At 55.5% G+C, this 26,009-nt stretch overlaps 1 protein-coding gene across 9 annotated transcripts in view; it reads left to right on the forward strand.

Moving 5' to 3' along the window:
- The first annotated feature begins 5,542 nt into the window (after positions 1–5,542).
- LOC105488855 (acyl-CoA synthetase family member 3) overlaps positions 5,543–26,009 on the forward strand; it is a 71,456-nt gene continuing 50,989 nt past the window's right edge. For 7 of the 9 annotated variants that reach the window (XM_011753327.3, XM_024795061.2, XM_071085115.1 and 4 more), the window contains exons 1-3: positions 5,564–5,691; positions 13,624–14,328; positions 15,698–15,853. In XM_011753327.3, coding sequence (XP_011751629.1) covers positions 13,648–14,328; positions 15,698–15,853 — 837 coding nt within the window. In that variant the 5' untranslated portion in view covers positions 5,564–5,691; positions 13,624–13,647. Of the gene's footprint in view, positions 5,692–13,623; positions 14,329–15,697; positions 15,854–26,009 lie in introns of all 9 variants that reach the window. The other 2 variants (XM_011753325.3, XM_024795065.2) reach the window with 2 other exon arrangements.

A 26,009-nucleotide genomic window follows, 5' to 3' on the forward strand; every position in this document is an offset into this window, starting at 1 on the left:
AGGTTGGAGTGTAATGGTGCAGTCTCGGCCTCCTGGGTTCAAGTCATTCTCCTGCCTCAGCCTCCCGAGCAGCTGGGATCACAGGCGTACACCACCATGCCCAGCTAATTTTTTTTTTACTTTTAGTAGAGATGGCGTTTCTCCACGTTGGCCAGGCTGGTTTTGAACTCCTGACCTCAGGTGATCCACCTGCCTTGGCCTCCCACAGTGCTGGGATGATAGGCATGAGCCACTGTGCCCGGCCCAGGATTTCCCTTTTCCTGCAGTTTCAGTTATCCATGGTCAACAGAGCTCCAAAATTATTAAATGGAAAATTCTAAAACTAAACAATTCGTAAGTTTTAAATTGTACACGGCTTGACGAACTCTGACGCCCCCGCCCTGTCCACCGGGAACGGGATCCTCCGTTTGTCCAGTAGATTCACATAGTGGACGCTCTGCACCCGTGAGTCCCCCAGGAGCTGCCTCTGCTGTCAGATCAAAAACACATAGGACCTGTGGGGTTTAGGCATCCCCAGGGGTCTGGGGACGTGAACCCCTTGTATAAGAGATGGCTGTGTGGTTTTTCTCCTCCCTAGTGTCATTTTTATGTTATTTTTATGTTATGTTTATTTTTTATGTTATTTTGTGTTATTTTATTTATTTATTTAATTTTTTTTTTGAGACAGAGTCTCGCTCTGTCGCCCAGGCTGGAGTGCAGTGGCCGGATCTCAGCTCACTGCAAGCTCCGCCTCCCGGGTTTAGCCATTCTCCTGCCTCAGCCTCCCGAGTAGCTGGGACTACAGGCGCCCGCCACTTCGCCCGGCTAGTTTTTTGTATTTTTTAGTAGAGACGGGGTTTCACCGTGTTAGCCAGGATGGTCTCGATCTCCTGACCTCGTGATCCACCCATCTCGGCCTCCCAAAGTGCTGGGATTACAGGCTTGAGCCACCGCGCCCGGCCTATTTTGTGTTATTTTTAAAAAGCCACCTGGTTTTATTTCCAGGGCTTCACGTCACTCCACCAAATGGATTCTGTCCCCCTCAGTGGCTCAGTCCTGTCGTCTGGGCTCCCAGCCCCGGGAACCTAGGACCTGTGGAAACCCAGCCTCCCCTGGGGGTGGCTCCTCCTGGACCCGTGGCCGGGGCACCCCGAGAATGTTCTGTGGTGAGATGGTTTCAAGGCCTGCCCGCTTGTGGGCCCACCCCACCCCCCATTTTCACCCTGTTTTCATCTTCATCCTCACCACCTTGCTCCCCCAAAGCCCTAAATCTGTCCCATCCGGGCCCTGGACTCTGGCTCCTAAAATGCCACCACTGCAGCCAGATAGGCCAGGTGCTCCCCGGTGCCCCTCCTCCACCCTTCCGCGGAGCCCGGCAATGCCCGTGTGGGAGATTCAGGCAATGACCGTGCGGGAGATCTGTGCCAGCTACAGGACGTCTGGGAGGTGGTGCAAAAACCCAACAGGGCCAAGCGCAGAGGGACGTGCGTGTGACTTCCTCAGGCCAGCGGGCCTGTCTGCTGGAATACAGCGCGACTTCGCAGGAACTCCATTAGCTGGGGGCGTCTGTGTTTTCTGCTGTTCAAGGCCAGGCGTTCCCTGGCTCACGTGGGGCCTCACCATGTCCCAGGGTTCTCTCCCGTGGGAGCTGTTGCAGCTCGGACACGGGCGTCCAGCCTCTGGGTTTCTCAGAATCTCTGGGTCCCTCCTGCTGGTGGCACCAGCTGGCTCACTCTCTGGGGTCAAAACAGAGGCTTGGAGACCCGCAAACTATGCGGCCAACAGGACCTTGGCCCACACACCCACAGACAACGCTGGGTCTGCCCTGATTTGGCACAAACCGTGGGGACAGGCCACTGCTCTGATGGTGCAGGTGGTGCCTCGGGCCTGGCGCTGAGTGATGAGAGGACCCTGCGGGGCTCAGGGCTGCTGGAGAAGGCAGAGGGAGGAGGGAGGCCTGAGGAGGAGGAGTGTGGCAGGAGGAGGGAGGATCTGGAAAGGTTTCCAGGCTCCAGGAAAAGCGTCCCCGCCACAGGTCCCAGAAGGCGGCAGCCAGGCCTCCCCTCGCAGCTGCTGTGCAGAGCTGGCAGCTGTGCCCACCGCTCCACATGTAGAAGCCAGACCCTGGGAGCCGGGCCTGTGCCAAGCCAGGGTCAGCTGCCGGCACACGTGTTTGGCACTTGGACAGCTTCGCCCGGTGAGGCCTGTGTGTCTCTTCCTTGTGGGGAAAGCGTGTCATGTCCAGGGCTGAGGTCACTACGTGCCCGTGCCTGGCGTTCCTTCCACCTGGGCCTGCCCCCATCGTGCCCATGTCCAACGCGTGGCCCCAGCAGTCAGCTTTGGTGACATCACCTTCTGGGAGGGAGGTCGGCCTCAGGGCCAATGGCCCAGGGCTTGTGTGTATGACTCTGGGTGTGTGTGCAATGGACTCAGCATCTAAGCTATGTTTAGGTCCTCTGGAGGCTCCTGCAAACTTTAAGGGCCTGCCCAGAACTCTTTCCAAGCCCAGGTGGGGCAAATGCTTCCAGGTCAAATGCCAAAATTCCCATCCCCGTGACATGGGCCTTAGGCAGTAAAGGAAGAAGCAGGGGTGGAAGGGAGTGCAAAGATGCACATGAACATCGTGACCTGCACAAATACACGCCATGCTCACGGACATGCACACACGTGTCAGGGAGCACGACTGGGGCAAGGCAAGCGTTCTGGGTGGTTTGGGGGCTTGACTGTTTATGTTTATCTGGGGTTTTCCATCTGTCTTCTTTACGGTGAGTATATTACTTGTAATAATTTAAAGTTTTAAAAATGCAATTGTCCAAAATGAGGACTGTGGAGGAGCAGGTGGGAGGGCAGCCTCCTGCCCATGGAGCACTGGCTGGGATCCAGCCTCCTAGGGACGAGGGAAAATGAAGCCACAAGGAACTTCTCTGGGCTTTGGGGGATCAGCAGCTGTTTTCTGGCCCCATGGGGCACAGATGTGGTCAGAGGAGCACACGGGCGAGGCGCAGATGTGGTCAGAGGGGCCACATGGTGAGGTGTGAACATGGCCAGTGGATGGGGGCCTTGGCGTGAGCTCCTGGAGTTAGGGGGCTTCAGTTGGACCCCACTTACTTTCACAGCAAGCCCCTGGGCACTGGAAGGTGTGCTCCCTACCCATGACTTTGAGTGGCCCGATGTGCAGAGCCTGGTCTCCTCCAGAGGGTGCCCTCTGCCCTCCTGCCGGCCCTTCGCTATCTCTGCCACTGACCCTTCTTTTCTTTTTTGAGACGGAGTCTTGCTCTGTCGCCCAGGCTGGAGTACAGTGGCGCTATCTCGGCTCACTACAAGCTCCGCCTCCCGGGTTCATGCCATTCTCCTGGCTCAGCCTCCCATATAGCTGGGACTACAGGCACCTGCCACCTCACCCGGCTAATTTTTGGTACTTTCAGTAGAGACGGGGTTTCACTGTGTTAGCCAGGATGGTCTCAATCTCCTGACCTCGTGATCCGCCCGTCTTGGCCTCCCAAAGTGCTGGGACTACAGGCTTGAGCCACCGTGCCTCCGGTGGAACGTTCTTTCTCAGGGTATCTCGCCCCCCGCCCCCCTTTATGTTACTGGAACGTTCTTTCTCAGGGTATCTCGACCCCCGCCCCCATTTATGTTACTGGAATGTTCTTTTTCGGGACATCTTGCCCCCCCGGTCCCCCCTTTATGTTACCGGAACGCTCTTTCTTGGGGCATCTCGCTCTGGACTCACGGGGGCTGTCGCTTCTCTTGTTTCTCTGAGGGTATTAACAGGGGGTGGTTTGGGGATCTCTTCACTCTGCACAGCCTGGCTCTCTGCAGTTGTTCTGCGGGTTTTCAGCCCCATCTCTCTGGCTGGAAGCTGTCCTCCAATGTCTGCTAATTCCTGACTGCTCCTGCTTCCCACCTGCCACTATGATGCTGACCAGAGCCGAGGCACGGCTGGGACCCCGCTCATAGGATGACTGGGCCATTTCTCGGAGACTGCACCCTCCCCCACTGCCACCCTCACAGAGCCACGGCCAAGGACCATGGGAGGTGTCACCCTGACCCAAGTCCTGTCCCCAGGTGGGCGACCCGGCCTGAGCTCTGCAACTTCCCAGGGACAGAAATTTGCGCACACACAGCCTGGGGCTGAATCCCGATGTTAGACGCCCTCCTTACTCTTCCTACTGCCCTCGTTGGAAACACCATTCAGCCTGCTGAGTCCTGGAAGCAGACAGAATTCTGACACCAGATCAAGTCCGTCCCAGTGGCAGAGGATTGGACTTGCTTTTTCTGTATGATACCTAGCAGGGTGGCAACCAGAGGCACTAGAAGTTTGGGTTTGTTCTCCCACACTCTGTATTACAAACTTCCCCCAGATCCAGCTCCTTCCTCCCAGGAAAACCACCCTCGGGCTTCTGAAATGCCCTTTCCTGAGCTTTCCAAGGACACAGCTGCTGCCCCAACAATCATCACCAGAGAGGAAGATGGACAGAGAAAATAATATACTTACAGAAAAACAGTGTGCAAGGTTCTGCAGATAATTTTTTATTTTTATTTTTATTTATTTTTTGAGACAGTCTCACTCTGTTGCCCAGGCTGGAGTGCAGTGGTGTAATCTCAGCTTACTGCAATCTCCACCTCCTCCCAGGCTCAAGAGATTCTCCTGCCTCGGCCTTCCAAGTAACTGGGATTCCAGGCGCCCATCACCAAGCCCAGCTAATTTCTGTAGTTTTAGGAGAGACAGGGTTTCACCATGTTGGTCAGGCTGGTCTTGAACTCCTGACCTCGTGATCTGCCCACCTCAGCCTCCCAAAGTGCTGGGATTACAGGCGTGAGCCACCACACCCGGACGGTTCTGCAGATAATTTGTACTACTGTTTGCCAGTACATGTCTTTGTGTTATTTGTATTTATTTTAGGGGAAAAAAAACCCTCACATTTCAGCCAACTGGACTTTGTGTCTGGCTTTAAATGTTTCCCGCCACTGCCCTCCAACAGTCTAGCTTCATATCCGTGTCCTGATTCCCAAGTCCCTTCGAGGAGAGATTCTCAAATGCGGTCCGTTTAAAATCACCCAAGAAATACAAAAATTAGGCAGGCATGATGGCGGGCGCCTGTAGTCCCAGCGACTCGGGAGGCTGAGGCAGGAGAATCACTTGAACCTGGGAGGCGGAGGTTGCGGTGAGCCGAGATCGCACCACTGCACTCCAGCCTTGGGTGACAGAGCGAGACTCCATCTCAAAATAATAATAATAATAATAATAATAATAATAATAATAATAATAAATAAGGCAGGAGCTCGGCGCGCAGACCCCCAGCCCCAGAGCCCAGGGACCCCCTTTTGGGAGGACGGGGCGAGGCCCAGCAATCCGCGTTCGGAGCGGTCCCGCGCGGCGTTCTGATCGGGGCAGCCTGGGGCTGGCGGAGACCACGGCGCCTGCCTCGGCCACGGTTCACGAAAATCCCGCGGCCCCGACCCGGCCACAACGGGACAGGTGGGAGAGGGGAACGCGCGCGCCCGGAACCCGCCGCCACGGGGACGCGCCGGGGGGACGCGCTTGGGCGACGGACGCGCCGCGCCGGGGACGCTGTTGGGCGCCGGAAGCGGTTCCGGCCCGACTCACGACCGGGGAGGACCCGGCCCGACTCCGGCGCGCGCGCGGCGGAGGACGAGGAAGAGCTGGGGCGAGGCAGATCTTGCCCCGCGACCGCGGCCGTCTTGTAGGTGCGGGCGGCGGGGCCCACGGGACCGAGGCGGGGTCGGCCGGGCGCAGAGCTCTTGGGGGCGCGGGTTCCGGCGCCCGCACCTGGGCCGCAGCTGGGCTTGAGCCGTGGCCCGTGGCGCGGCCGCTTCCCCGCGAGCCGCCTGGGGCCGGGCGTCGGCCTTCCCGGGCCGCCGAGCCTCTAGTGTCCGGTGGGGAGCGGGGCCCCCCGCGCGGGGTCGGGGGAGAGAAGCCGTGCTGACGCCGGGCCCGGTGAGACGGTCGAGCCGGCGGGGTCCGTGTGCAGGCATCCTCAGAGTACCGTGTTCGGTTGTGTCTGGAATACGTTCACTTCCGTTTCTCATTGGGCCTCAGAAGTCACCCTTGAAGTACTCTCCGTTTGAGTTGTTTGCTGCGTGCACCTTGCTGGGCGCGTGGGGCACAGCTTCATAGCCGGCCTGGCTCCTGAGGGCAGGTAGATCCGTGAGCAAACGATGGCGACGTGCGGCCGTGAAGTATTTGGAAGGCCCTGCAGGGGAACCCATTCCCTGGAGAGAGGGAAGGTTTACAGGGCTGAGGCCGGTGCGGTCAGGAGTTGATGTTGCCGTCCTAAGTCTAAATTCCAGCAGGCAGGCCAGGTGCAGTGGCTTCTGGCTGCAATCCCAGCCCTCTGGGCAGCAAAGTCAGGAGGATCACTTCTGGCCGGGAGTTCAAGACCAGCCTGGGCAACATGGTGAGAACCCTGTCTCTACAAAAAATGTAAAAATTAGCCGGGTGTGGTGGTGTACACCTGCAGTTCCAGCTACTCAGGAGGCTGAGGCAGGAGGATCACTCGAGCCCAGGAATCGGAGGCTGCAGTGACCCACGACAGTACCATTGCACTCCAGCGTGGGCGGTAGAGCAAGACACGGTCTCAATAAATAATAAAACTAAAAAAGACGAGGTGATATTTGAACTGGGCTTGGAAGAATGTTTAGGAATTTGCCAGAAAGGGAACGCGTTTAGAGAGGGGAACACGAATTGTTGTTGCTTTCCCAGCCTGCGAGGACAGACATTCGTGATAGGGCCCAGGGCTGAGACCTTGTTGAGGAGGGGGTTCACATGGTGGGCCCAGGAGCACAGGTGTTCAGGTGTTACTACCGCTGGACCCTGGGAGCTTCCTGGCGTGAAGCCTGGCTCAGGCCAGTGTTCTTTCTGCAGGTGTTTGGGGACATAAGATGAGGCTTCCCTTGCTCTCACTCCTTTGGCTCTGAACCGTCCTCTCAAGGCAGACACAAATGGTAGATTAAACTGTGGGCTTGGGATTGTTGCGTCACCTTTCCAGATGGCATTTTTTAAATAATATTTTTCTTCCTAAAATCGATATGAGTTTCAAGTGTATTTTTCCCTTTTGGTTTTTTTGATTTGAATGTCCTGTTCATGAATGCAATGTGAATGTCTGCTACTTAAAAATGTAATTTTGAAAACAACCCCCCAAACCACAGGCGTGATGCTGAAATGCATCCTGCCCTGCAGGCCAAGCACAGCCCTCCCCTGCCCCACACCCTCCCCTGCCCCACACCCTCCCCTGCCCCACACCGTCATCGGGGCAGCCACAGGAGGAAGTGCTGGCATCCACTTCAAACACAAGGTCTGGGGTGGGGGGCCAGGTGTGGTGGTGAACAGGTCAGGTGCCACTTTATTCATGTTGAAACCAGCCCCTTCATTTGAATGCCGGTGTCGTTCTGATCTAGTAATTTTTGTTGTGAGGCTCCATGGGGAGCACCCTGCTGAGCATGGTGCTGCCACTTGTCTTCTGCCTGGCCTGTGCCGGACCATTCGTACATTCTCACGTGGAGCCTGTGAGGCAGATCTTGTTACTGTCCCATCTTAGTGGTGGGAAGTGAAGGGCTAGGCCAGTGAGGAAATGAGGACAAAGAGAACGGCCATTCAAGTCGAAGCGTGTGGCAACTCTAAACTCTGCTGTTAACCAGCACTCTGGTGAAGACGGAAACGATGCCTCCCGCTGGCGCTGCATGTGTGTTCCCGAAAAGCCCCAGTGCCTGAGTGGTCTGATCTCAGAACCTGATGGCTAGAATACCGAGAGGGCCTGCCTCCCTCCGCGAGGGCTGGAGAGCAGCTGTGTTCAGTGGCTCAGTGGTTCCAGCACGCCTTCACCAAGGAGGCTGTCCTGGCTCATGCACCTTTCTCAGCTTCTGACTAGAGTCCTCTCCCAGCCACGTGGTGATGCGGCTGACCTCGGGTTTTCAGGGTGCCACGTAGCAGGGGTGTGAAGCTGGCTGATGAGGGTGGAGACCCCTGGCTGAGCTCCCTTCGTTTGGTGGGCAGTGTCCCTCCAACACTTCGGTCCTGGTGGTGATGGGGAGCCCCACGGTAGAAGGGGTCCCGGTGGTTGAAAGGTGGGGTTCTCTCTGAGGGAGCTGCGGTGCCTCTGGACCGGGAGGTGTGCAGGAACACCGCTCATGGCCATCTGCCCTGAGTAGACTCTGTCTGCTTGTTCAAGGCAGGACTCTGATCCGATGACTGAGGATTTGACCTCTGTGCTGAAAAGAATTGATGATTGAGTGCTTGTTGGTGTCAAGCCTGAGGGACTTAAACGCTGGTTTGATGGGGCTGGTTCCGTTTTCCACATGCTTGGTGGGAGAATAAATCAGCACCTCGTTGGAGGGGACTTTGTCAGTATTTCTCAAAATTAAAGATGACCCAGCAATGTCACTTCCTAGCATCTGTGCCCTAGACACCCCGAGTGAACGCAGCCGTAGGTGCCAGGACTCTCCCCTTCCCCCGGCAGACGCTGGCTGGGCCGGGCCCTTCTCAGCCTCCGTAGGAAGCTTCCCCACCAGGCCCTCCTCTGTCCCTCCTGCCCGTGGCCTCTCCTCATAGCACATGGGCTCTGTGGGAGCTGGGACCATCTCACATGGGGCCAGTCATGTCTGTCACCTCCCAGGGGTTGGTGGCAGGAGTGCCCAGCCACAGGCAGGGCTCTGGATTCCGCCCAGGAGAACAGCAGTTTCTTCTCAGCCAGCACTTTGAGTTTGCCCAGCCCAGCTGTGCACATCTGCATCGCCAGCTCTGCTGACCTCTGGGTTTTGTGGGGAATCCACTCTGACTCTTGCATGGCTTCACGCTGCAGGGTGACCCAGGAATTTGTAAAAATGCCAAAGTGGGGGCTGTGCTCTGGTGGTGTGTGCTCAGCGTGTGGTTAGCGTGCTCTGGTGGTGTGTGCTGTGTGTGCTCAGCGTGTGGTTAGCGTGCTCTGGTGGTGTGTGCTGTGTGTGCCCAGCGTGTGGTTAGCGTGCTCTGGTGGTGTGTGCTGTGTGTGCCCAGTGTGTGGTTAGCGTGCTCTGGTGGTGTGTGCTGTGTATGCTCAGCGTGTGGTTAGCGTGTGCACAGCACAAGCATGAACTCGCTTTGTCGGAACTCGGTTCTTTGTGGTCTGCAGAAACCTTTCTGAGCAGCAGCTTTAGTTAGAGGAAAGCTGTCATCCCCCTTTCACGTGCTTCTGTCATATTGAGAAACAGCTACAGACAATGACAGGCATCTTCTATATCCACTCGTGAGTATCGCCGGCCGCCCTAGTGCTCCACTCCTTGGCACCCCAGAAAGCACCGTCCCCTGCACCACGCACCCCAGACACTCCCTGTGGCTCTCGGCAGCGGAATTCTGGCCTCGGGGCTGTGACCCAGAACACCCAGTGCCTGGTTGGTTTTCTGTGTGTGGATTCTCCTTGTTTCCGTGCCTTCACACCTGTAAAGCGGTGCAGGATTGGTTGGAAGTGAGGAAGGAAGCGTGGTGAGGCCGCCCTGGTTTGCTGCTTTCTGAAGCTGGCACAGCCCACGTGCTGATCTTGTGTCTTGTGTCTGGTCAAGCCCAGTTGTTTCCTTGACATTCTCTGGGTTTCTCTATGGTAGCAGAGTGCGGGTGTGTGGGCGGACCAGCCATGGCCCTGCCTCTGAACAGATGTGGAGGGCAGAACATGGGTGCCTCACGTCAGGAGATGATGTGGCCTACAGGGCTGACCGTTTGGCAGAATTCAGAGAAGACTCACACAGGACGTCCAGGCAGCCCAAGGAGCCGTGCTGCCCTGCATGGCTCGTTTTCCTCTGGCCTGGGCCAGAGGCAGGAGGTCCCTCTGCTGGCTGGGACAGGGGCTTCATTAAGAGCCCCAGGCTAGCAGAGGAGGCAGACACCCAAATCAAACAAGCAGAAACCAAGGGCAGTAGTTGAGGGTCTCAAGCACAAAACATACTTTGGTTCTGACAGTTTTCACTGTCATGAGATTTGTTTTGTTAGGTGACGATGAAGTGTTGTATACGGTTTCAGACTAAGAGCAGAGAATAAAACTGTTTAGTACAAACCGCAGGCAGTGACACGGTAGCTTTCCCCTCGCTAGTTAACGAAAGAGCTGTGCTGGAGAGAGCGAGCCTGCGGAACGTGGGCGCAGATCCCGCAGAGGGGACGTGGTGTGCGGGAGGAGACGCGACAGGGTCGTGGGGTCACTGCTGCCCCTTGGTTTTATTTTATAATGTTGTCTTTAGCTCGGAAATGAACATGCTTCCCTTCCCCCATTGAGTGTTGAGTGTTGTGCCTGTGAGAAGCGTTAGACACACAGCCTGGGTCCTCAGCACAGATGCCCGTTGGCAGGTGTCCTCGCCGGCCTTCCGGGTTACAGCGCCAGTCCTGGTGCCCGCCCCAGGAGGAGGAGCATGGGCAGGCCTTCGCCTTGTCGTGCCCCTCCACCTGCTGAAGCAGCTGTGCCTGCTGCTCTTGTGAACTGCGAGCTTTCCCTTACCTCTCTCTGGCTCGGGAGCTGGGTGACTTTGAACTTGGCCTCCTTTGCTTTTCTGTGTGTGAACAAGTGGTTGCCTTGTTTGTTTACTGAACAGAGTGTGGTTGAGGCAAAATGCTGAGATGAAACCTAATCTAATATATGTGTGTTAGATGGTAGCATCATTGTCAAAATAATACTCATTCAGAGTCCCTGAGAACCACATGGACAACTTGACTACGCATGGGCCACAGGCCTGGGACGCTGTCAGAGGCCCCTGAGTACCCAGTGGGTGCTTCCCCCAGGAAGGGAGGCAGACCAGCCTATTCTTACTTCAGAGGCTGAGGTAGGGACAGCGCAGTACCTGAAGGAGCTATGAAGCTGGGGGCTTGAAACCAGAGTGAGTGACTGTTGTTCACCCCAGCAGGCCGCATCAGCGCAGGGAAGGAAACATAGTCAGTTCTGCTGGTCATAAAGAGTCTGAGAAAGCAGATTGTCCCGTGCCCTCGTGAGTTGAGCAAAGCTTCGATTATAAAAGGCCAGGGATGCAGGAGCCTTGTGGAAAGTGCCACCCCTTCTCCTCGCTCTGGAATGCGGGGGCTCTGCCCTGGCCTGTGTCCACGTCCTGGGGCGGTGTCCCGTGGGCAGTGTCCTCTGGCTGCACAATGCATGTTGCAGAGTTGGACCAGCCCTCACGCGTCAGGAGCGTTGTGCCCTGGCTTGTTCTCGGTCTCCTTTCTCTGAATGAAGAATTCCAGCGGACAGCGGGCCCGCACAGCTCCTCCCAGCGAGCCCTTGCTTCCTGCTGATTTATTAGTCATTTAGTAAAGTTTTTTGGGGGAAAGGGGAGAATTATAGTTCAACCTAAAACACATTCTCTAGCCCTGTGAATTGCCTGGTTTAAAGCTTGGCTTGGCTGGGCGCAGTGGCTCACGCCTGTAATTTCAACACTTTGGGAGGCCGAGGTGAGTGGATCACCGGAGGTTGGGAGTTGGAGACCAGTCTGGTCAACACGGTGAACCCCTCATTTCTACTAACAATACAAAAATTAACCAGGCATGGTGGCACGCACCTATAATCCCAGCTATTCAGGAGGCTGAGGCAGGAGAATCACTTGAACCCAGGAGACAGAGGTTGCAGTGAGCCCAGATCATGCCATTGCACTCCAGCCTGGGTGACAGACCAAGACTGCATCATAGATAGATAGGTAGGTAGGTAGGTAGGTGAGCCCAGATCATGCCATTGCACTCCAGCCTGGGTGACAGACCAAGACTGCATCATAGATAGATAGGTAGGTAGGTAGGTAGGTGAGCCCAGATCATGCCATTGCACTCCAGCCTGGGTGACAGACCAAGACTGCATCATAGATAGATAGATAGGTAGGTAGGTAGGTAGGTAGGTAGGTAGGTAGGTAGATAGAGTGAGACTCCATCTCAGATAGATAGGAAAGAGAGAAAGAAAACATAGTGAGAGAGAGAAAGAAAAGAAAAGAAGGAAAAAAGCATGGTTTACACCTACCATAACCCCAGGACTTTGGACCAGGCTGGGCAACACAGTGAGACCTTGTCTCTACCAAAAAAAAAAAAAAAAAAAAAAAAGCTGGGTGTGGTATCACATGCCTGTGGGCCCAGCTACTCGAGAGGCTGAGGGTGGAGGATGGCTTGAGCCCAGGAAGTCGAGACTACAGTGAGCCATGATTGCATCACTACACCAGCTTGGGCAACACAGCAAGACCCTGTCTCCAAAAAAAAAAAAAAAAAAAAAAAAAACCTTGGCACCTCACCACATTTCCACTGTGCTCCTGTGTGGGAAGGGTCTGAGAGAGGCAGCACTGTGTCTGCCCCGGGGGCGGGGTCTCCAGGCCATGCCTGTTGTGAGCGGGAACAGTGTCTGCCCCAGGGGCGAGGTCTCCAGGCCATGCCTGTTGTGAGCGGGAACAGTGTCTGCCCCGGGGGCGAGGTCTCCAGGCCATGCCTGTTGTGAGTGGGAACAGTGTCTGCCCCGGGGGCGAGGTCTCCAGGCCATGCCTGTTGTGAGCAGAGGCTGTGTCTGCCCCGGGGGCGAGGTCTCCAGGCCATGCCTGTTGTGAGCAGAGGCTGTGTCTGCCCCGGGGGCGAGGTCTCCAGGCCATGCCTGTTGTGAGCGGGGGGCCGTGTCTGCCTCAAGGGCGGGGTCTCCAGGCCATGCCTGTTGTGAGCAGAGGCCATGTCTGCCCCAGGGGCGAGGTCTCCAGGCCATGCCTGTTGTGAGCGGGGGGGCCGTGTCTGCCTCAAGGGCGGGGTCTCCAGGCCATGCCTGTTGTGAGCAGAGGCCATGTCTGCCCCAGGGGCGAGGTCTCCAGGCCATGCCTGTTGTGAGCAGGGGCCGTGTCTGCCCCAGGGGTGGGGTCTCCAGGCCATGCCTGTTGTGAGCAGGGACAGTGTCTGCCCCGGGGGCGAGGTCTCCAGGCCATGCCTGTTGTGAGCAGGGACAGTGTCTGCCCCGGGGGCGAGGTCTCCAGGCCATGCCTGTTGTGAGCAGGGACAGTGTCTGCCCCGGGGGTGAGGTCTCCAGGCCATGCCTCTTGTGAGCAGGGACAGTGTCTGCCCCGGGGGCGAGGTCTCCAGGCCATGCCTGTTGTGAGCGGGGGCCGTGTCTGCCCCGGGGGTGGGGTCTCCAGGCCATGCCTATTGTGAGCGGGGACAGTGTCTGCCCCGGGGGCGAGGTCTCCAGGCCATGCCTGTTGTGAGCGGGGACAGTGTCTGCCCCGGGGGCGAGGTCTCCAGGCCATGCCTGTTGTGAGCAGGGGCCGTACTGAGCTCTTCTCCACACTTCCTCCTCTCATGGGTGGTTTTCCAGGCTCAAGATTCTAAAACCCATTATTCAGATGTACCTTAAGTGTATTGAATTTTATATGCTTCTCCTTGAAATAAACTTACCTAGTTTATTTCATTGTTCAGAATCTTGTGTGATTTGGGAATCCTTAAACTAGTGAAGTGAAATAGAAAGCTGAGATGCTGGGCGCGTACGGAATGTTCCAGTGGCGTGGGCGAGGAAGGCTGGATGCGACCTGTCTGATGTGCTGCCTCCTGACTGAAGGTGCAGCAGGCGTACCTGGCTGGGTACTGGGAGGTGTTTTAGATCCTGTCGTGGCTACGTTCGGATGGGACGGTTGGGCACTCACGTGCTGTGCCTTGCCTTTCTCCAGGTTGGCCCCAGGAGGCTCCCGGGAATGCCTGTCCGTGCGATGCTGCCCCATGTGATGCTCACCTTCTGGCGCCTGGGCTGTGCCTCGGCCTCCTGCCGGCTGGCTCCAGTGAGACACAGAGGAAGTGGCCTTCTCCACACAGCCCCAGTGGCCCGCTCGGACAGGAGCGCCCCTGTGTTCACCCGCGCCCTGGCCTTTGGGGACAGAACCGCCCTGGTTGACCAGCATGGCCACCACACGTACAGGGAGCTTTATTCCCGCAGCCTTCGCCTGTCCCAGGAGATCTGCAGACTCCGCGGGTGTGTCGGCGGGGACCTCCGGGGGGAGAGGGTCTCCTTCCTGTGCGCTAACGACGCCTCCTACGTGGTGGCCCAGTGGGCCTCGTGGATGAGCGGCGGTGTGGCAGTCCCCCTCTACAGGAAGCACCCCGCCGCCCAGCTGGAGTATGTCATCTGCGACTCCCAGAGCTCTGTGGTCCTTGCCGGCCAGGAGTACCTGGAGCTCCTGAGCCCGGTGGTCAGGAAGCTGGGGGTCCCGCTGCTGCCGCTCATGCCAGCCGTCTACACTGGAGCAGTAGAGGAACCAGCAGAGGTCCCCGTCCCAGAGCAGGGGTGGAGGGACCAGGGCGCCATGATCATCTACACCAGTGGGACCACAGGGAGGCCCAAGGGCGTGCTGAGCACGCACCGAAACATCAGGGCTGTGGTGAGTGCCGCCCCTCGCCGCGATGGCACCGGTCACGGCACGGCACTCCGGGTGGGCTCCGGGCCCCTCGCCGCGATGGCACCGGTCACGGCACGGCACTCCGGGTGGGCTCCGGGCCCCTCGCTGCGATGGCATCGGTCATGGCGCGGCACTCTGGGTGGGCTCCGGGCCAGAAGCACATCTGTTCATTTGCTTCTCTGTGGAGTCGTTCACGGTTGTCACCGTCCTGCAAACCCGTGTGAGATACACGGACGCAGGCCTGCAGGGTGTAGCCACTGGCCACGCAGGACGGCTCAGGCAGGGGCGAAGCCTTCAGGTGTAGAGGGATCGAGGGGCCGCCGAGTGACCCCGCCAGGACCACGTGGCATGAGGTCAGAAGGGGCCACTCACTGCCTGTGATGCTGAGGGGCTTTTCTGAGGCCAGCCACATGTTAGGATGCCTGGTCGGGACCCCACGTACACCTGTGTCTTACTCGTTATTTTTGTGTCCTGTGACCTCAGTCATATCTTCACAGAACTCTCCACTTACTTGTCATTTGTATAGTGTCATAAAGTTTCCTATGCGGTTGAAGCAATAAAGTAAAAATGAAAGCCGAAAGCCACGAAGGGGAAGGCAGGAAGTGGACCCCACGGAGTCGTGGGTTGATGGAGGCACCATGAACACGCTGCAGGCTAGGCCCTGCGTGGCCTGCGCCGTCACTCCTGGAAGCAGCGCGCCTGTCGGGAGGGATGGGCTCCTCTGTCCTTGCTGAGGGGAGTGGCACTCACACGTGCTTGTCCCTGGAGCCTGTGCAGGCAGCAGGCAGTGTCCTCCGTGAGACTGGACGGTGGATTCAGTGGGCCGTGCCTCACGCAGCTTCTCAGTAAGAGCTGAGGATGCGCTCAGGAGCCTGGCCCTGGGTTCTGTCCTGGCTGAGCAGGTAACAATAATTCACAAATCGGCAGAGCTCTGCAAGGGCAGTGCTGTCAGCTGAGCCAGTGGTTGGGCTAGGAGTCTATTCCAGCCTGAATGGCGCTGGATCCCTGAGTCCAGGCTTGGGCAGGGGCGGAGCTGGGGATGGCGATGCTGAGTCACAGCTCTGTCTGCCTGGTGTCTGCAGAGCCACTCCCCCACTGTCTAAATTCCCTAAAGCCCCTGGCTGTGTGTGGTGCTGTCCTCTGTCCCCAGGGTAAGTGAGTGACCCAGCAGATCTGCTGTGGTTTCGTCATCATCTTGAGAGGCTGCTAGAGGGGAGCAACAAAGAGCCAGCCTTCTTCCCCTGCCTCAGCTGAGAGGCCCAGAGCTCCTGTCCCTGAGCCCCAGGTCTGTGTATGCTGCTGCGGACCACAGTCTCGTTCCTGCTCTCAGCTGCGCTCTTGTCCCCTGCAGGTGACCGGGCTGGTCCGCAAGTGGGCATGGACCAAAGACGACGTGATCCTCCACGTGCTTCCACTGCACCACGTCCACGGTGTGGTCAATGCGCTGCTCTGTCCTCTCTGGGTGGGAGCCACCTGTGTGATGATGCCTGAATTCAGCGCCCAGCAGGTGAGTCAGGGTCAGGGCTCCTGGCCGCACCCTCAGACCAGCTGCCTTTCCCTGGTTGGGGTCAGGGCTTCTGGCCACACCCTCAGACCAGGTGCCTTTCCCTGGTGTGCAGTCGCCCCATCCACAGGGGACACGCCAATGCCGAGACCCTGGGTAGCATGGAACCCTGTACTTACAATGCTTTTTGCTATACATACGCACCTATGATAATGCTGAATCAGTAAGTCAGGCACAGTAAGAGATTAACAGTAACAGAACAGTTATAACCACGTACTGTAATAAAGTTATGGGAAAGTGCTCTCCTCTCTCCAGAATACGTTCCGGCACCGTGCTCGTCTGTTGCGAGACTGCAGTGGGCCGCACGTCACTGAAACCGTGAATAGTGAGACTGTGGATGGGCTCCTGGGGCTGCGGCAGACGCTCACACACTTGGTTTAAAATACTGCGAGTTTGTTCTGACATGCTTGGAGGCCAGGATTCTGAGATGAGTCTTGCGGAGCTGACGCTGGGTATGGTGGGGCTGCTCCGACAGGAGGCTCCAGGACAAAGTCCGTTCCTGCGTCTTCCAGCTTCTAGAGGCCACTTGTGCCCTTGGCTCCAGCTGCTTCATGTCCGGCTCTGCTTCTGTAGGCACACGGCCTCCTTCTCTCCATAGTCAGGGCTCCTTCGGCTTCTCTATGTACAGCCTATGCGGATATTCCAAGATAATCTCCCATCCTGAGGTCCTTCGCTTCACCCACCTGCAGTTCCCACCACTGCGTGAGGTGACACATTCGGGGTACAGGGTGCAGGGCGTGGCCCCTTGAGCTATGATGTGGCCACTGTGGCAGCTCTTGGTTACTCCAGAGTACTGGCCCGGCTGGAGAGCTGCTGGCTGGGAGGGTGACTTTGGAGTATTGGCCCAGCTGGAGGGCTGCTGCAGAGTCTCTGTTTCCCCCCTCTGCGTCGCTTCCTCTGTAGTGTCTCCCTTGGAGCAGGCAGGGAGGGGAGGACGTGGCACTGGCCACACAGCCCTGGGGTGGAAGTAGTCGTCGCCAAGCTGCCACGCGCAGCCTTGCCTGTGCAGAGCTGTCTCCAGGGCAGATGAGGATGCTGCTTTAGAGGGAGAGGACCTGGGCTCGAGGTGGGACCCTGTGTGCAGCATCAGGCCTCTCCTGTCAGTTGGGGATGGTGGTGGCTTTTAGGAGTTGCTGTGGCCCTGTGTGCATTCCAGCTGACTGCAGGCGAGAGCCACTCACCAGGCTGCAGAGGGCATGAGGGGCACAGGAAGGACGAAGTGTGCGTATGTCACAGGTGTAGTGAAGCGGAGCCCTCCGGTGAGGCCACGGATGTTTTCCAACCTCTGCCCATATAATGAATACGCCTTTTATTCACAGGAAAAAAAGTTTAAAAAGTGAATGTAGGGAAAAGCCCTTAGGATTTGGGTCGTATCATGATCGTTCTCAGCACAGAAGAGCCCATCTCTGAGGCCAGATGCCTGGGGTTGGGCTCCTGGTCTGTGCAGGGCTGTCCTGCAGGGCAGACGTCCCGGCCAGCAGAGGCACAGTCCTAAAGCCCAGAGCACAGCAGCCACTAGTGGCTGGTCCCACACTCACTGCTCTTGCCAGGACTCTTCCTGTCTGAAGTCTTTCCGGCCCCCTTGAAAGCTGTGTGGAACTCTGAGGCCTCTGACCCGGAGCTCAGGACTCAAACCCTAGTCCGGTGTGAATTTCTCCAGGAAGGGGGCCCTGTGAGCGGTCGGCCCCGCCCACCTCGCTTCTGCTTCTGCTGCAGCTGAGAGGCCCCGCCCACCTCCCCTCTGCTGCAACTGAGAGGCCCCGCCCACCTCCCCTCTGCTGCAGCTGAGGCCCCGCCCACCTCCCCTCTGCTGCAGCTGAGAGGCCCCGCCCACCTCCCTTCTGCTGCTTCTACTGCAGCTGAGAGGCCCCGCCCACCTCCCCTCTGCTGCTTCTGCTGCGGCTGAGAGGCCCCGCCCACCTCACCATTGCCTCTGAGACAGCTGGGAGGCCCCGCCCACCTCCCCTCTGCTGCTTCTGCTGCAGCTGAGAGACCCCGCACACGTCCCCTCTGCTGCTTCCGCTGCAGCTGAGAGGCCCCGCCCACCTCCCCTCTGCTGCTTCTGCTGCAGCTGAGGCCCCGCCCACCTCCCCATTGCCTCTGAGACAGCTGGGAGGCCCCGCCCACCTGCTGCTTCTGCTGCAGCTGAGAGGCCCCGCCCACCTCCCCATTGCTTCTGAGGCAGCTGGGAGGCCCCACCCACCTCCCCATTGCTTCTGAGGCAGCTGGGAGGCCCCGCCCACCTCTTGCTGCTGCCACTGAGGCCCGTCCTCTTCACTGTGGGGCCCCCGACCCCACACAGTGGCTGGAGGTGGAGAGAAGGCCTCTCATCTGGCCCTCCACCTCTCTGACCTTTAGTCTCATCCCCGGAAAATAAGGGGTCCTGGCCACATAAGCCCGAGGGGCGTGTAGGAGGGTCTGGCCTGGTCTGGAGCCTGGCTCACAGTGGGCACAAACTTCAAAAAGAGAAGGGGGCTCTTCTCCAGCCTCCACTGGAGGGAAGGTCTCGAAAGAGAAGCCAGTATGTAGAACAGCTTTCTAAGAGCAAGTGAGCCAGTTTCTTCACAGATGATAACACTGGGCTTTAGAGAACGACCTCTTTAAAATCTAGCAGTTACTGCCGTGCCAACGAGAGGTGGCTGCCAACACACTTGCGTCATTAGCCGTGAGCTCCCTCCACTGCTTGCCAGGGCGCCTGTAGCCACAGAGCCTCCCGAGGGCCCCGTCACCAGGGTCACCTCCTGAAGAGCCTCCCCAGGACCCCGTCTCCCTGACACGCTCCACATTCTTGTTGGCTTCAGACCTTATTTTTCATGGACATCTCAGCACTGACCACAGCTGCGACACAGCACTCTGGTTAAGATGGCAGACACTGAGGTTGCCTCATCTGTGTGGTCCATCCTGGAGACGTCTGCCTGGCGCTCTGCTCCAGACCTGTCCTGGCTCCCCCGGTAGGGATCTGGCTTAGTGGCCCGACCCTCCCTATGGCTGTCTCTGGGGTGCGCCCTAAATGGACACAGCTGTCCTTGGTGAACACAAAGGTGGTTTGGTTGCAGTGAGTTCCCTGTGTGTGTGGGTGGTGCAGCGCCTGGTGTGTAGGGACCTTCGGTGCCTTTGCTGTGTCTCTGGGGGCTCCTCTGGGGCTGTTCCCTCCTCTCCACCTTGAGCCCCCTCCTTTCCTTTGGCTGTCAGCTCTGTCGAGGGTGTCACAGCTCTGTCGAGGGTGTCGGTTTCTGTGCCTGTGACTGGGCCTCCTCAACCTGCCCCACCTCAGCCCCTGCTCCTTGGCAGCCTGGCCCTGAACCTCTGTTGGGGGCTGCCCGGGCGCTGACGGTGGCTGGTCTGCCATGGTCACTTGGGCAGAGGCAGCAACGGCCTTTGTCGTGGACCATGCCAGGGTGAGATGCAGCTGCAGGGGCAGAGGCAGAGCATCTCCCAGGGAGCCAAGGGCAGGTTGGTTCCGTCCTCCCCAGTAAAGAGTGTGTTACTCTCAGGGTGAGAGGCAGGTGGGTGCAGGTGCTGGCACAGACCAGCTGTCAAGGATCTGGACTTTCTCAGCTTGCTTCTTCTCTAGCACTGTGTGAATGACACCACCTGGCTCTTTCTGGTGCCCACACACAGCTTGGGAGCTGCTGCTGTGGCGTCTCTGCCCGGGGCATCAGCCATGGGGGTCCCTGCCCTGGGGTCTGTGTCACAAGGGCGTCTGCCCAGGGATCTCTGCTCTGAGAGTGTCTGCTCTGGGGTCTCTGCTCTGAGAGTGTCTGCCCTGGGGTCTCTGCCTGGGCATCTGCTGTCATATTCCGGACACTGCAGACTGGCTCATTAATGGACACGGGAAAGCCTCAGACCTTCAGTGGACACAGGAAAACCTCAGACCTTTAATGGACACGGGAAAGCCTCAGACCTGCACTGTTTTTGACGCTTACTTCAGATTTTTCTCTAAACTATGCTGTGAAAACTTAATTTTTTTTTTTTTTTTTTTTTTTTTTTTTTTGAGATGGAGTCTCGCACTGTCAGCCAGGCTGGAGTGCAGTGGTGCGATCTTGGCTCACTGCAACCTCTGCCTCCTGGGTTCAAGCAATTCTCCTGCCTCAGCCTCTTGAGTAGCTGGGATTACAGGTGCCCGCCACCACAGCCAGCTAATTTTTTGTATTTTTAGTAGAGACAGGTTTTCACTATGTTGGCCAGGCTGGTCTAGAACTCCTGACCTCGTGATCCGCCTGTCTCAGCCTCCCAAAGTGCTGGGATTACAGGCGTGAGCCACTATGCCCAGCCAAAAATTTAATATTTAAACAAATTCGATGCTGTGGCTACAAAAGATTGCAGCTCTTTTCCATCAATTCCCAAGTTTCAGGGTTTCTGACTTTAGAAATTTCTATGTGTAAAATCCAGCTGTCAGCGTTATTGAATATTGGGGTTCTGTCTAAGATTGTATTGAAGAATGTGTAGGATACAAGTGTGGGGTGACCAGACACCTGCGGTGGTATCGGACAATCTTAGACGCGGTGTCTTCAAGTCATCCTGCATAGAGGGCTGTGGGTGTCAGTGCCTGCAGGTGACGGATGGGGTTGGGGGACAGGAGGAGGATGCCGGAAGATGGATGTGCAGCCACAGCCTCTAGAGATCAAAGTCGCCAGAGGCTCAGATCAGTCACTTGTCTCCGACAGCGCTGCCCTGGCCGACATCCTCAGGATCGCAGCATGGACTCAGGAGGGCAGGGCAGCAAATCAGGGCGGCTGGGGGTGACTCCTCGGAGCAGCCTGCGTGGGAACTGCCATCTGGCGGGGTCTGTGCTGTGGCAGCTCGGGTTAGAGCAACAGGCCTGCTCCTGCCGCCTCAGAAGCACTTGCTAGTTAGTCAAACGTTAAGGCGCCCTTCAGGGGCCTCCAGGTCCTACAGGTCTTGGAAGTGTGGCAACACATTGGGATGTGCTGGAGGAAGGAGGTCGCGCTCGGCTCTCAGTGCCCTTCTTTAGGGCGGCAGCTGCCGTCTGAAGATTTGGATGACTTCCAAGAAATGCCATCCTTTGTGTCTTTCACCTCTGTGCCTGCTCCCCGCCCCTCAGCCTTGTCCCGCTGTGTGTGTGCTCTCCCCTCCTCAGCACCATCCTATTACACGCGTGCTCTCCCCGCCTCAGCGCTGTCCCTCTACACGTGTGCTCCGTTTTCCGTGCCTCAGTGTCACGTTTGTGTTCTGGTTCACTGTACTGTTTGACAGTTGATCTGTGTGTTGCATCAAATGCAGTTTGTTCTTTTTGCATTGCCGTGTTGTATTTCATAGTGTGCAGAAGCCACAGTATGCTTATCCATTCTGCTCTTGAAAGATTTGGGATTGTTTTCAGTTTGTGGCTATTAGAAGTCACGGTTGCTATGAACATTCTCACACAGATGTCCCTGTGGACATTTCTCTTGGATCTGCACCTCCTGGTGCCGGCTCACAGGCTAGACATATGTTTCATTTGAGTGGAAACTGCGGAAGAGTTCTCAAACGTGGCTGCATGTTTCATCCACCCCCAGCCCCATTCTTCTGGTACCAATTTACTGTATTAGTCCATGTGCACGCTGCTGATAAAGACATACCCAAGACTGGGAAGAAAAAGAGGTTTAATTGGACTCACAGTTCCACATGGCTGGGGAGGCCTCAGAATCATGGCGGAAGGCAAAAGGCACTTCTTACATGGCGGCAGCAAGATAAAATGAGGAAGAAACAAAAGCAGAAACCTTGATAAACCCATCAGATCTTGTGAGACTTATTCACTATCATGAGAATAGCACAGGAAAGACCGGCCCCCATAATTCAATTACCTCCCCCTGGGTGCCTCCCACGACATGTGGGAATTCTGGGAGAAACAGTTCAAGCTGAGATTTGGGTGGGGACACAGTCAAACCATATCAGGAGTCCTTAAATTTGTTAAATTACCCACGCGTCTCCTCTTCTGGTACCTTCATTTGTCCCTGCAGAGGTTCTCCAGGAAGGACCATGCTTCCCCGTAGCTCATTTCCCTTCAGCCTGGAGAACTTCTTTTCAGTAGTTCTTGTAGTGCAGCTTTGCTGACATATCCCTCAATTTTGTTTCACTGAAAATGTTTTTATTTTCAAAAACAGTTCTATCGAGATACAATTCACACACCGTAAAATTCACTATTGTGAATTATGAATTATGTAGCCATTCCCTCAAACCAGTGTCCATTTCCCCCCAATTCCCAGCCCCTGGCAACCGTGAATCTGCTTTCTGCCTCTAGACTTTCCTTGTTTTAGATGGCAGTGTGTGCAAATGGGTTGCGTCACACTCAGTCTTTTATTCCAGCTTCTTTCACTTGCAGGATGGTTCTGAGTTTCGTCCATATTCTATTGTGTGCATTAGTAGCTTGTTCCTGAGTAGTACTTCATCGTGTGGACTCATCCATTCACCATCTGATGGGCATTTGGAATGTTTCAGTTTGGGGCTATGATGAATAATGCTGCTGTGAACATTTACATATAAATCTCTGTAGACACGCTTTCACTGATCTTACATAGACACAGAGGGATAGAATTGATGGGTTGTATGGTGACTTTCTGTTTAATGTTTTTTTTTTTTTTTTGAGACGAAGTCTCGCTCTGTCACCCAGGCTGGAGTGCAGTGGCTGGATCTCAGCTCACTGCAAGCTCCGCCTCCCGGGTTCCCGCCATTCTCCTGGCTCAGCCTCCCGAGTAGCTGGGACTACAGGCGCTGCCACCTTGCCCAGCTAGTTTTTTGTATTTTTTAGTAGAGACGGGGTTTCACCATGTTAGCCAGGGTGGTCTCAGTCTCCTGACCTCGTGATCCTCCTGTCTCAGCCTCCCAAAGTGCTGGGATTACAGGCTTGAGCCACCGTGCCCGGCCTCTGTTTAATGTTTTAAGAAACTGGCAAACTGGCTGGGCATGGTGGCTCACACCTGAAATCCCAGCCCTTTGGGAGGCTGAGGCAGGTGGATCCCTTGAGGTCAGGAGTTCGAGACCAGCCTGACCAACACGGTGAAACTGTCTGTACTAAAAATACAAAATTAGCCGGGCACAGTGGTTCACACCTGTAATCCCAGCTAGTCAAGAGGCTGAGGTAGGAGAATCGCTCGAACCCAGGGGGCGGCAATTGCAGTGAGCCAAGATCGCACCACTGCACTCCAGCCTGGGTAACAGCAAGACTCTGTCTCAAAAAAAAAAAAAAAAAAAGAAAGAAAGACAAGAAACTGGCGAACTGTTTTCCAAAACGGCTGTGTTGCTGTATGTTCTCACCAGCAGCGTATGAGAGTTTTCATTTCTTTACGTCCTGCCAGCACTTGTCACTGGCTTCAGTTTGTGTTTCCCTAATGACTACTGATGTTGAGCTTTTTTTTTTTCTTTTTTTTTGAGACTGAGTCTCGCTCTGTCTCTCAGGCTGGAGTGCAGTGACTCAGTCTCGGCTCACTGCAATCTCCACCTCCTGGGTTCAAGCACTTCTCCTGCCTCAGCCATCTCAGCAACTGGGATTACAGGTTCACAGCTCCAGGCCCAGCTAATTTTTTGTGTTTTTATAGAGATGGGGTGTCACCATGTTGGCCAGGCTGGTCTTGAACTCCTGACCTCAACTAATCTGCCTGCCTCAGCCTCCCAAAGTGCTGTGATTATAGGTGTGAGCCACCACACCCTGCCAGATGTTGAACATTTTTTATGTTTATTTTTACTTTTTTCCTTTTGAATTATTTTTGTAGAGACAGAGCCTCCCTATGTTGCCCAGGCTGGTCTCACACTCCTGAGCTCAAGGGATCCTCCCACCTCAGCCTCCCAAAGTGCCGGGATTACAGGCGTGAGCGCCGCGCCCAGTGCTGTTTTTTATGTTCTTGTTTGCATCCATATGTAATCTTTGGTGAACTGTCTAATGAAATCTTTTGACCATTTTTAAATCGGGCTATTTGTCTTCTTATTGAGTTGTAAGAGTTCTCTGTGTATTCTGGATACAAGTCTCTTTTCAGATGTATGGTTTGCAAATATTCCCTTTAACTGCAGCTTGTCTTTTTATTTTCTTAATGTGTCTTTTGAAGAACACATTAATTTTGATGAAATTCATTTTATAAAAAATTTTTAAAAATAAATTCATTTTATCAATTTTTAAACTTTATAGATTGTGCTGTATCTCATCAGAGAAGTCTTTGCCAAACCACAGGTCATGTCATGAAGATATTCCCTTTCGTTTTTTCTTAGAAGTTTTCTAATTTTAGCTCATACATAGAGGTTTCTGACCCACTTTGGGTTAAGTTTGCATATGGTGTGAGGTAGGGTCTAGGATTCACCTTCTTCGTGGAGATATTCAGTGTGTCGTTGCCATTTGTGAGAAAGATTTGTCCTTTTGTCCTTTCCCCCGTTGGGGACTTGGCTTCTTTGCCAAGAATCACGTGACCAGATATCTGTGTGTTGGTTTGTTTCTGGACTCTCAAGTGTGTTCTGTGGGTCTCTTGTCTGATCTTACACAGCATCACACTGTGTTCATTACTTCTGGTTTATGTCAGTTTTGGAGTTGGGAACCGTGTGTTCTCACCTTTAATCTGCCTTTTGAAATTTATTTTGGATCTTCTGGGTCCTTTGCCTTTTCATGTAAAACGTAGGATAAGTGTATCAATTTCTGCAAAATGAAGCTTACTGGAATTTTGGGAAGATTGCTTTGAAGCTGGAGCTCAGTGTGGGAAGAACTGCCGTCTTCACAATGTGGAGTGTTCCCGTCCACGAGCGTGTCCTCTCTCTGCCTGCTTGTCTGTTCCCCCACCCTCCCTCGATGGCAGTGTTGTGGGCGCTGCTCCGCGGGTGCTGCCGTCTCCCGCACTCTGGTCGCCTGTGTCTTTGCTTTGCCGTCTGCACATCAGTGTAGATCACGCCCGTTGACTGTGTCTGACTTTTTTCCTCTTTTTTTTTTTTTGGAGATGGAGTCTCGCTCTGTCACCCAGGCTGGAGTGCAGTGGCGCGATCTCGGCTCACTGCAAGCTCCGCCTCCCGGGTTCACGCCATTCTCCTGCCTCAGCCTCCCGAGTAGCTGGGACTACAGGCGCCCACAACCACACCCGGCTAATTTTTTGTATTTTTAGTAGAGACGGGGTTTCACCGTGGTCTCGATCTCCTGACCTTGTGATCCGCCCGCCTCGGCCTCCCAAAGTGCTGGGATTACAGGCGTGAGCCACCGCGCCCGGCGACTTTTTTCCTCTTTTCTGCTGTGTCTTGTTTGTTATTTGGTCTATTGAATGAATTCATTTCAGATCTCATGTTTTTCAGTTTTACAATTTTTTGCAGTTCCACTTCTCTTTGCAATTCTCCATTTTCCCCACGTTGTTCATCTTTTCTTCTAAATTCCTTAATCTGCTTGTTGCAGTTATTTGAAGGGCTTTGTCTGGTGGTCCTGATATTTGGATTTCCTGAGACTTCTTCAATTTGGGGTCACATCTTTGTTTCCTTACATGCTTTGTAACTTTGAAGAGTCCAATCTTTGTCTTTGAAAGAATTATACTATTTCTTCTCTGGAGATTCCTGCCTTTCTCTGCCAGGCAGCTGTGGTGAGGTACTCATCACTGCCAGAGTCCAGTGAGGAGATGAGATGGGCTAGGGCTGGACTGTGGCATCAGCATCCATCGACCCCAGTTTCAATGCCCTGTGGGCAAGATCTGTCCTGTATGTCATGAGCCTCCCTTAGGTGCTGACCCCACAGCACGAAGAGTGCCCTCCGCCACACCGTTCGGGGCTCCGTGTGGAACACTGGGGGTAGAGAGGGCCATGGAACGAGCGTGGCTCACCAGGTCTTCCTGAAGCTTTATGGGCAACGTGAGAAACCACTAACAATTGAGGAACTTAAAACGTACTTATATGTGAGCAAGAAATGTTTATTATGGAGTAAAATATAAAATTCACATGACTCTTTTAAATAAAAGACTTCACCGTTCACTAGTCACTGCATGCCTTTGCATACTGGGAAGTGTGCTGACTTCAGGTCTGCGGGCGGGCGGCCGCCGGGGCCTCCTGTCAGCTTCCCCAAGGTGCACATCCGCCCTCCTCTGTGTACCTGGAAGAGCCTGGCCACTCACGTCTGTCCAGGCTGCAGATCCCGAAGGCCTTTCCCAGC

Source organism: Macaca nemestrina, chromosome 18, assembly GCF_043159975.1.
Source record: "Macaca nemestrina isolate mMacNem1 chromosome 18, mMacNem.hap1, whole genome shotgun sequence".
Classification (NCBI taxonomy): Eukaryota; Metazoa; Chordata; class Mammalia; order Primates; family Cercopithecidae; genus Macaca; species Macaca nemestrina.